We start from the raw sequence: 11,184 nt of genomic DNA, 5'->3' as shown, positions 1-11,184 counted from the left end.
TTTTCCATATACAAATATTTTTTTGTTTAGGTATCATTTCAAAAAATATTTGGATAAATATTAAAATTTCGTATATTAAAATATTTAGATCAATAATATATTTTTTCCCGTATACCATTTTTTGATCAAAAATATTTGATCATAAATACAATTTTTCGTATATAAAAATATTTAGGTCAATAATATATTTTTTTTTCGGTATACAAACTTCATTTTTATTTAAGTATCATTTACCAAAATAAGGTTATTTTGGACTTTTCTACGATCATTAATTTTCTTATATTATATATTGATAGATTTTTTTTGAAGAAAGAAGTGAGAAAGTGATGAAAGAAAAAAAATAGAGAATAGAGAGAGATTTGATAAGTTTAATAAAATATAAGAGTTGTATTATTTTAATAATAAAAGTAAGAAATTTATGGTACGAAGATCAAAAAACCACAATTCTAATGTGGTGGCAAAAAATCAAATAAGGGTATTTTGGACTTTTACACAACCATTCATTTTCTTATATTATAGATAAAGGAAAGTATAGTAGTTGTGTCCTTGTGGGGGTGTTTGATAGCAACTAGCAAGTTGGAAGTGGTGGGCGGGAATAGCCATATGTTCTGTGGCACCAGTCTTGACGTGTCATATCTATTCTCCATTCTATTCTACTATTAAATTCCCAAATCTCACTCTTTCCGGTCACCACCGCATTTCTCTTCCCGTCGTCGTCGTCAACGCCGTGTCCACCGGTAATCTCTCCGATTCTCTCTGCAACCAATTTTCCGCTTCCAACAACATTTTCTTATTAATTATTACTTTTATATAAAAAAATAACGATAATTAAAAATTATGCTTAATCCAAGGGTTTTTTTGTTCTCATTTCTATCTACAGTTATGTTAGTTTTTGTAGGTTTGATTAATGTGAAATGCTCTATGATTAGTTCATTTAGTTTAGTATAATAATAATATCTTAATTCATCTTAGTTTATTTTTTACTTAATTCAGTTATTTTGATTTTCATACTGCATGCTGTGTATTCTTTTAGTTTATGTAGTTTTGGAGTTTAACATTTTCATAAGGAAATTGATCCAAGTTATTATTTGTCTTGATTTTCATATTTAGCTCATGATTTGGATTATGAAACTTTTGATTTGAAAATAATGATTATTTTTCTGATGTGAAAATTTTGTTAGGGTAAAGAGGTTTTTTCGAGTTTGTGGACGAGCTTTAATGTACTACAGAAGCAGCAATATTGCGTCTAGGATTTTCGATAGACAAATTTGCACTCCTGCTCCTGGCACTAATGTAGGTTCTTCTTGAAATTTGTAAAATTGTTGTATTGTTCCTCTGTTGAAGGAACCTGAATTGAATATAATTTTTGCAGGTGTACTTTAATTCTTGCAGGTTCATCATGTCCGGCGATTCTATGAAAATTTGGTGCCTAGTTACACAGTATATGAGGTTGAGTTCCCTGACCATTCATTTCGTAAAATCACAGATGATGGTCAGTACCTTATAAGTTTCAGCAGAAATCATCAGGAGTTGATTGTTTATAGACCTAGATGGCTTTCTTTTTCATGCACTGACGAAGATTGTGATAAACATGATTTGCCGGCAAAAGCGAGGAGATTTGACAGTTTTTTCACCCAATTATATTGTGTACCACTTGTTTCTTGTAATGAACTTATCTGTAAAGATTTCTTTCTTTACATGGAGAGTAATAAATTTGGACTGTTTGCTACTTCTACGGCTCAAATTCATGATGCACCCGCTGTTGGAGGAGCTGTTCAGGGTGTTCCGTCAATAGAAAAAATAACTTTTCATCTTTTGAGGTGCTTTCTTATCTTCCTTTATATTTTTAGTTGGTCTTTTTATCTTCAATCATTTAAGAAAAATCGTATGCTGACAATTCTCACGCATTATATTTAGAATGGAAGATGGAGAGATCCTGGATAAGAAGGTCTTCAGTAATGACTTTGTCAATTTGACTCATAATATGGGTGTCTTCTTGTATGATGATCTATTGGCAATTGTATCACTTCGCTATCAAATTATACACATTCTTCAGATTAGGGACTCTGGGAACCTTGTTCATGTGCGTGCTATTGGGGAGTTCTGCCGTGAAGATGACGAACTTTTTCTAAATTCAAATGCTCAGGTTGGCAAGCTTTAGTCTACAAGCATCTTGTTAAGTCTTCCATTCGATATATAGATTGTTGTGGCATTTTGACAGAAAAACCTGCAATTTTTTCTAATTGAATATGCTTTTAGAAGCCCCTCTGATTTAGCTCAGTTGAATTGTGGGACATGCATTGAGAGTGCACAGGTTCAAACCTATGCAGTATACTCCATCCCTTTTTCCATTCCCTCCCCCCTACCCTTTATGGTCTCATGTGGGCTCCCCCCTTGGCTTACATCAGTGGTGGGTCCTCCCTTCACAGTTGAATTTTTGTAACACCTTGCAAATGCTTTCTGAATCTATTGTGGGTTCAAACTAACAGTTTTATCATTTGTGATTTGTGAGACCATATGTGCTCTGATTTCATCTGTGTACATGTACGGTAGACCTTTATAGTTTGCCAACCAAATTTCTGATGGTTTTGTGGAAATATTAAAGAGATAAACTCATAAAAGACAATCATTTGCTGACAGGGCATGGCATTGTCTAACAGAAATAAACAGCACCAAGTACCAGAGAACCATGTAGAAAATCACATACATCAAGGGCAGCCTAATATGGGGAATTCTTTTTTAAGTGGTATAAAGCAGCGATTGCTTTCATTCATATTCCAGGGATTATGGAATGAAGAAACAGATGATACATTGGTTAGTCTTATAAATTTGCTTCTTATTGAATAGTATTCTTTTTCCATGTTTTATTTGGCTTTGCTTATATGCCGAACATGTTACAGGAAGTTTATAATATATTCTCTTGGAAGGATATACTATATAGGCACATTCATAAATATCTGTTTCTTTTCTAGTATCTCTGATATGGTGAAAGCATCAATTTCTTTTCTATTGTTCTTCCCGTCAGTTTTTTTTTTTGAGAACTTGTGTCTCATGCTCTCATTCTTATGGACATTATTTGGTGTTGTACATCCATATCTCTTTCGCCACAGGCATACATGTGTGTGAGTGCATACGCATGTTGTTCAGCTTTACCATTGCTATGTAGTATGTACACACATTTTTGCAATTAATTTAGAAGCTGAAATTATCATAAAGAGTTCTTGCTAAATATGTATGTTTCTAATTTAGGATAAATTAACCACTAAGTGGTTAACCATATTCAAATGGTGGTTATTGAATGATCATTTCTTAACTTAATAAACCATTCGCTCTGTTCCAGCTCGGTCCGACACGGTTTGCTCCACTGTTCCGTTCTGTGCCGAGATCTCGGCTGGAACGGCCGAGTTTGACAACAGAGTCCTATACTAGAAATATTTTAACAAGAATCCCTTTTCTATAAGTTATTATTATTAGGACGTTGTTTTTTTTATTAGATTACTATGACATTCTTAAACATGAATGACTGTGTGGAAAAAGAAACATTCTAAAATCTGAAATGAAAGACCCGTAGAAGCCACTCATTTTGTAGGGAAACAAAATTGGTTTTTGGTATATGAGTGTATCTACAACTTAGAGGCAAATGGTCAGCCTCTAGACCTAATATTGTTGTATAGACTTTATGGCATCAATTGATCATTGCTCCTTACCCTACCTAGCGGAAATATTGTTTGGTGGTTGTTGCTGAGTGTAAAGACAATTAGTACTCCTTGGTGCTTTGTTAATTGTTTACCCTTGCAATTTCTCTTAATTATTGCTCTGCATTTTTTCGCCGTGTCTAGCTTCTGTGTTTCTGAATTGTTGTGTAAGTATTATATAGCTGTGTAACTCTCCACTTATAAGTGGTATCTTTTCTTAACGTGTAAATGAATCATTGTGATACTGTTTTTTTCCGGTTCACTAGAGGATCCAAAGACTAAGGAACAAGTTTTACTTCCATTTTCAAGATTACGTTGATTTAATTATCTGGAAGGTAGGTCGTCAAGACATTTTATACATCTTAACTGGTTCTTGATCACTGGATTATCACCAGACAAGATTATTTCACTATTTATTTGAATATAAAACGAGGAATGTAACCAGTTGCATCTATTCCTGGGCAGGTGCAGTTTTTGGACCGACACCACTTGCTGATCAAGTTTGGCAGTGTGGATGGAGGGGTAAGTTATCTGTGTACTTGTTTTTATTTATATTTGTTGTTGTTGTTGTAGCAATAACATTTACAGACCCTAAGTACGTAAATGAAAATTACTTGCAAGAACTTGAGAGCGGGCCCAAGGCCAAATGTTAAAAATGAACAGTATAGTATTTGTGCTTTGCTATAACTTTAGTATTGGGCAGTCTTCCTTGAAGTAGACTTCTAGCCTCTCTGTAGGAGGCTCCTTGCTAAATGACTATCCCTGTTCTGAGGTACAGAAAACAAATAGTGTCAAGGATTAACTTTTCTTAAATCTTGAGCTGGTTGCTAAAGTGACAATTATCTTTTAAAAGCCCTCTCAGAGTCAGAACACAGATTCATTTCACCAACTTGTTACTGAGATTTAATTATCAGAATGGGGCAACAAGGGGTGAATTTTTTATCACTAGGTCAAGATATCTTATACCCTGTTAGGAACAACTCTTAAAAGCTGATAACTATTAATTGGTGGCTCAAGAAAGATTTTATCTCTGATGATTTCATCTAGCTATTAACAATGGGTTTAGCGCTCAATCTGTTACTTGAATGAAATCAATATGTGCTCTATTGAGGTAATAATAATATGACAGATGTGCTGATATTCATGTTTTGAAGCCTCAGGTGTCAAGAAATGCTGATCACCACCCAGCTTTTGTTGCTGTATACAACATGGATACAACTGAAATTGTATCTTTTTATCAGGTAAGTTCACTTTTCATCTGTGTTTCATTTTCTTGGATTTTCAGTGTTACAGTGCCTATGTTTTTCCCCTGATTTGCCTTTACATTATTTCAGAATTCAGCAGACGAGCTTTATCTGTTGTTTGAGAAGTTTTGTGATCACTTTCATGTAACCTCAAGGAATTTAATGTATATGAATTTCATATCTTCTCATTCAAATAATATCCATGCACTGGAACAGCTACGGAGCATAAAGGATAAAGCAAGCAACTCTTCACAGGTGAATTGTTGTTACTGGTTGTAACCTTGTAATTGCATGATCCCTCCTTTCTTTCCATGAAAAAAGAAAAAAATCATGTACATGGCATGCTAATGTGTTTTTTGTATACAATTTGTTTGTTGTTTTGCAGTTTGTGAAGAAGATGCTCGCCTCTTTGCCTTTTAGCTGTCAATCACAGAGTCCTTCTCCTTATTTCGACCAATCTCTTTTCCGGTTTGATGATAAGGTTGATACAACATGCTTGTTGTCTTGTCTAGTTTCCTTGCAATGATCCAAGTTTTTTTTTTTTTTTTTTAAATCATTTGGCTCAGAGTTAGGTATAGGCTGGTTAAAGGGAAGTTATAGCTGTTAGATAAGTGTTAAAAAATTCTTAGTGGGACTGGCGATGGGGAAACCAATTGTACATCCTTTGGAGACAGGCCATATTTCTGTTGTGCTTATTGCTTAAGGAATCATGGCAGACTTTGATGTCGTGTTTTTTAAGTACAGTTGAAGAATGATTTTCTCTAGTTTCATTACACTTCAGGTTACTCATGCAGAAAAGGGTTGAATTTCATTTTATTTTCATTGGTAAAATCCAAGGAGTATTTTTATCTGACGTGTCTATTGATGCCCCCAAATATAAAAGGGTTTTGCTTATGCACAAGTATTCGCAAGATCTGTTGAACAGCGAATGGAAGTTCATGAACATTTAATTTATCTTTCCCTATCCCCTTTATAATATTTACAAAGTACTACAAGATTTTTCGCTTACCATCTTATCCTCTTTTTAATTCTTCCCATATTGCAGCTAATTTCTGCAACTGATCGGCATAGGCAGTCAACTGACCATCCAATCAAGTTCATTTTAAGGAATTCTCCACACACACTCAAATTTAAGATTAAACCAGGTGCTCATTTTTCCCATGTTGTTCAATACTCACTCTTTTATTGGTTAAAATATATATGGAATACACACTTTTCAATACACTCTTTTATTGGTTAAAATATATACGGACTCCACCAAATCTCGCGGGTCACATAAATTTGGTGGGATCTGTATGGATTTTAGCCAATAAAAATAGTGTTAACAAATATGTGTTAAAAAAATATGTTTGATAGCTTTATTCGTGTTTATATATTTTGCAAATATTTGGATACCAGTTATAGATCTATGTAAACATGTTATTTTTCTCATTGATGCATGCTTTACTCTTTTAAGGCATGGTCTTACTGTTAGAATTGAGTATCCAGTGCAAACAGGAAGACCCCGTGGTGCACTGGACACGGGTACAACCTTAGGTTGATGCTTATCGATGTTCTATTTGATATTGAATTGTAAAATTGTACTGGTTTTCTTATATTATTAGTTATCTTACCAGTAAACCATGTAACTTTGATCTGCTTTTTGAAGATTAACTTGGCACATTATTTTATGCTTCAAATTTAGGTCCTGAAGCTGGTAGTATGGATGGTCGTGCAAAAAAGATCTCTTCGTTTCTTTTTCATCCATTTTTGCCCTTTGCTCTCTCTATTCAGCAGACTATGTTCTTGCAGCCTTCGGTTGTAAATATTCACTTTCGAAGATGAGTTTTCCCTCCACTGTAAACTGTTTTCACTGAATCTAGAGGAGTCGATACACATCGAATGTCAATTCATGTTCGTTTTTTTTTTATAAAGAATTCCTCTAATGTAGTTTTAGTGAATTTTATTGAAGCAAATATAAATTAATTACTGAAAATTTTGTCATTTAATAAAGAACGTAGCTTCCATAAAGTTCTTATGTCTGTTTGTACTGTTATCCAACAAAATAAATAACACCGGGATTAGTTAGCATGGTAACAATTCCATGACTTCCCTCTTCCCGTCTGTGTATCAATGCTATCTGTTTGCACGCCCCTGCAACCAAAGTCGGGCAACTTAACCTATGTTTCGTCCAGCGAAAACTAACTGCAAGCGGGGAAACATGTCAAAAATGTAAAATTGGTGAATTACATGCACCATTTATGTTTCTCCCTTCACTGTCAGAGACTTTGTGTCGACTGCAGAATCGTGCTCATACTCTAATCAAGAGACCTCAACCACAGTGATGAGTGACTGCTCCATGATGTGGCCTCCAAAACGATCCAAGCCGCATAGATTGCATGAAGTTTCTTTATGAGAAGCACATATCTGAAAGGAAAAAAATAAAATAAAGGACTAGTTGGTTTATCTAGGGTTGATAGTTTTCAATCCCTTTCTATGCAATGGTAGCCTCAACCTGAGAGGCTTTGTATGCATTCCATTGCAAGTCAAATCGTGATAGAAATTCCACCAACTTTCACATGAATTTTCAGTTTTTCAAACCATACCATCTTTAAGGGAACCATTCTTATGAATTTCAAACTATAACTACTTTTGTAATAATCTTTCAAGAGTTCCGAGTAGCATTTGAAATTTCAGAAATACAATGACTACTTTTCTTCACATGAGACAGTTTACTTTTGGTCGAAGTATGAAGATGTGGAAAAAGGGAATTACTATGAATTGCAAATGGTCTACAATCTACACTATGCTCTATAATATATTCCTATACTTGAGGCATAGATTTCTACGTACTGATGAAGAGGTCTTCAGTCTAAAATTCCCCTTCAAAATCTACCATTAGAATTGGAATGAAAGAAACAATTTAATTGACTGCTACCATAACAGTAAGAGCTTCTGAAAAGCTAGTTTTAGATTTACTTGCTTGTCTATGGTGATGATATGTTTATGTTGGATTGAAACCTGACCACTTCATTTGCATGGAGCCGCTCTTCCTCCAAGGGCCTATATGCATTTTCTTCCCCTTCATTGATTTCTTCAGTCACATTGATTTCTTCAGTCACAGTTAAGTACCTGGCTGCCCAACATTAAAATCTGACTAACACGATACAAGTTTCTGGTATTCTTCACATGCGTTCCTTCAATTTCAATTCAATTAGAAATCAAAACCACTTTGATATACTCGTGAGAGCCTAAAATTTGAAGTATTAAGTAAATTAACTGTTCCGAGCCTAAAATTTGAAGTATCAAGTAAATTAACTGTTCTAATAACTAATAAATGTAAAATTGCATAAAGAATATTATGTAATTAATTAATAACTTCACGATTTTATTGTCTTTTACATTAATTTTATTCAATAAAATTAAGCGTAACAATAAACATATGTAAAATATTTTAAATATATATGTAAAATTACATATAATACTAAAATGTATTCATATATGTAAATTTTGGTGGTAGACGATGATTAACGGAGTATGGGTGAACAACGATAGAGAGAAAAAAATATAGAGAGAAAAAAATATGGAATTGACGGAGAAAGAGAATGAAGAGAAAATGTGGAATCGATGGAGGAGGAGAATGAAGGAAGGCGAAGTGAAAACAACGGAGAAAAAGAATGGAGGAAATGAGTAATGGTGTCTTAATGCAATTGAGTAAGCTTCCAACACGAAAAATAAGAGATTGATTTGCAATGTTAGCAGTTCAATGCACAAGTTTGAAGGTCGCGAATGCATGTACCTCCAACACCTTATGATTTTGGATCGATGATTGAGCCTTTATGTTATTGGGTCTATGTCTGTTCCAGAATAGTTTCCCTTAACTTGTCTGTTCCAGAATAGTTTCCCTTAAGGTTTGCCATAACTTAGTAATGGGAAGTCTTCAAGAATACCAGGCCAGTGTCACCTTAGTAGGAACCCTCAAGGCGGGTCCTTTGTTTGCAGAAGTAGAAAGAGTGACCATGAAAATAGGCACATTAAAGGCTACTCTTATTATTGTGACACTTCACATGATTATACTTACACACGGTCTTATGCTCTTAGAGTAAGGTGTGACTCTCCCCTCTAGGGTGGTCAAGTATACTCGAGTACTGTGATACTTTTGAGACGAATCTGACTGTTGCTTTTAATCTATCTGATTTGCTTTATTTTGAACCATTGATTTACCTATCTCACTTTACTATATAAATTTCATCTCACCTTTTAGGGAACATTTCCACTCTTGGCGTAAATTTTATTTTTTCTCTTCCCTTTTTAAACTTCTGATTCTTCTTTCATGAGTCTCAACGAATCCCATTTTACTTGTTCCTTTCTTCCTTTGGATTCCGCAAATCCTTGGTTAGTTAAATTTTCAGAGCAACCTTTCATCGTGTTTATCCCTTCAAACTTCCAATTTTCCAAGTACCACTTCTATCTCTGTCATTTACAATTTCCATTTTACCTCCTTTACTCTAACCATGGCCATGGTAGGGGTGAACTAGAGAATGTCATAAAAATATCCGGTGGCGATGATATAAGCGACACTTCGTTTCACACTGGGATAGTAGACCCATAAATGTTGAATGTTGATTGTTTGGCAGATGCCCACTCCATTCCAAACCTTGTTGTTCTCAGTGATAGTTCTGAAGTTAGCGGGGATTCCATCAAAGATAATGACAAACCCTTAAGTCTTCTCTTTTATGGAAACATAAATGCTTATGTAGAAGGAGTCAAAGGGATGATATTGAATAATCCCCAATTGCCAGGGAGGTAGGTATCGGTCCATCCTTTTGAGTGTTGCCCACGAAGGATCTCGATTCTGTAGAGGCGTATCGCGATGGTACGAGGGTTCACACATTAAAGCTTTTTAGTATTTGAACAATCAAGAACCCAATGACAATGAGATTAAGGATCATCTCTACTTCTGGGATCATTCTCGAATTCATGATGAACATTATCTTTTTATTGACAGTGGGGTAGACATGGCTCGAAAGGGCCGACAAGGTCTTGTGCTTCCTGCTGATGCTGGTCAATATTTTTGTGTGGAGACCAAATTGGTGGGGATGGTTTCCACCTTGAACGACACTCTGAGCTTAGATGTACATCTTTTGACTAGTTTATTTCTCCATCGACCCTAATAAGAGGGTGTGCAGTTCATTCGACGGATGTTCGATTATGAATGTCGAACACCATCCCAACTGCACCTAGTAGCTTAGGCCTATATTAGGTTATTTTAATACTGGGGCAAGAATCTGAGAGGAGTGCCAACCATAAGATTATTCTTCAACCTCTTAAGTGTGACTCACACTTTGAATCGAGTGGAACAAAGACAAGGGTTTCTCTCGCTCCATCATTCGGTGAAAATGTTCAACATTTTCCTCGTGAGCTGGAAAAGTTTTAATGACCACTACTTCTTGGTTACTCCTTGGACTCGAGAAGCTAATTCCTCTTTCTGAATTCTACCTAAGGATGGTCCCTCTGCCCCCTTGTTCAAAGTCGGTGAAATGCGAAAACAAGATTAAAAAAATACAAGGCCCGATATCATCTCTTCCGGCCTCCGAAAGAAGAGGCGCTGAAGGAGTATTTGTTCGGCTTTTAGGAAAGTTTGGGCTACAAAGATGGTGTAGGCCATTCAGATGTATCGTCTATTATGCAGAAGACACGATATATTGTTATTTTACATGTCTAGAATAAGCCACTACTTAAGAGAGGAATGATCTATTTGGTGATAGGAGGGAATTGTCTTTTAGTTTCTCTTCATTATCCTTTTAACATTTTTTCTTGACACTCTTTTATTTGTCTTGTGGGTAACTTGGGGTTGGCTCGTTATATATTCGAGAGGATAAAATTTTAAGTGGCTAAGAATGCCTCCTCATTTATTTAACCGATTTCCAATCTGATCCTGACATAGACAACAACAGGGACGATACCAAGAGAGAGGTATGCTCCACCTGCATAGCAAGCACATACACAACTCTGTCCATCTTCAAAAGGTCAAATCAAGAAGTCCCATAATCAGCCCCTGACTTTCGCCAACAAGACCACCCAATGGGACTGCAATAAAGGTCAAGATCCAGAGGGGAACACTTCCAAGAAGTAAAAGTCGCTGCAATCCTCCTTGGGGGGAATTACTCTAGAGGGCAGCCAAGCTGTTCCATCTTCATACAAGCTTCCCGAATTCTTCTTGACCAACCATACATCATTCTTCTAAGGACGTGGAATCCAGCCTC

The 11,184-nt window shown here is 35.5% G+C and overlaps 1 protein-coding gene across 2 annotated transcripts; it reads left to right on the top strand.

The window, feature by feature from the left end:
• Positions 1 to 547: 547 nt before the first annotated feature.
• On the top strand, positions 548 to 8,204 carry LOC131652516 (light-mediated development protein DET1). Of its 2 annotated transcripts, none has more exons than XM_058922377.1 (12): positions 548 to 737; positions 1,182 to 1,293; positions 1,393 to 1,820; positions 1,918 to 2,146; positions 2,641 to 2,814; positions 3,962 to 4,030; positions 4,161 to 4,217; positions 4,850 to 4,936; positions 5,030 to 5,194; positions 5,325 to 5,420; positions 5,985 to 6,084; positions 6,624 to 8,204. In XM_058922377.1, exons 2-12 carry the CDS (start codon positions 1,219 to 1,221, stop codon positions 6,761 to 6,763), a joined length of 1,620 nt encoding a protein of 539 aa, XP_058778360.1. In that variant the 5' UTR covers positions 548 to 737; positions 1,182 to 1,218; the 3' UTR covers positions 6,764 to 8,204. The 2 variants fall into 2 exon arrangements, with proteins under 2 accessions (XP_058778360.1, XP_058778361.1); XM_058922378.1 differs by having other exon boundaries at positions 4,856 to 4,936; positions 6,624 to 8,203.
• The last annotated feature ends 2,980 nt before the right edge of the window (positions 8,205 to 11,184 follow it).

This window comes from Vicia villosa, linkage group LG2, assembly GCF_029867415.1.
Source record: "Vicia villosa cultivar HV-30 ecotype Madison, WI linkage group LG2, Vvil1.0, whole genome shotgun sequence".
Lineage (NCBI taxonomy): Eukaryota > Viridiplantae > Streptophyta > Magnoliopsida > Fabales > Fabaceae > Vicia > Vicia villosa.
The sequence above is the reverse complement of the archived record's forward strand: the minus strand, read 5'-3'. Positions and strand labels throughout refer to the sequence as shown.

What these genes read in the sequence shown, in the direction of transcription:
- LOC131652516 (XM_058922377.1), top strand. Translation starts at nt 1,219, where the DNA reads ATGTACTACAGAAGCAGCAATATTGCGTCTAGGATTTTCGATAGACAA. An exon ending in TTCTAAATTCAAATGCTCAG is followed by an intron (nt 2,147 to 2,640) that starts GTTGGCAAGCTT and finishes ATTTGCTGACAG; the next exon opens with GGCATGGCATTGTCTAACAG. An exon ending in AAGCAAGCAACTCTTCACAG is followed by an intron (nt 5,195 to 5,324) that starts GTGAATTGTTGT and finishes GTTGTTTTGCAG; the next exon opens with TTTGTGAAGAAGATGCTCGC.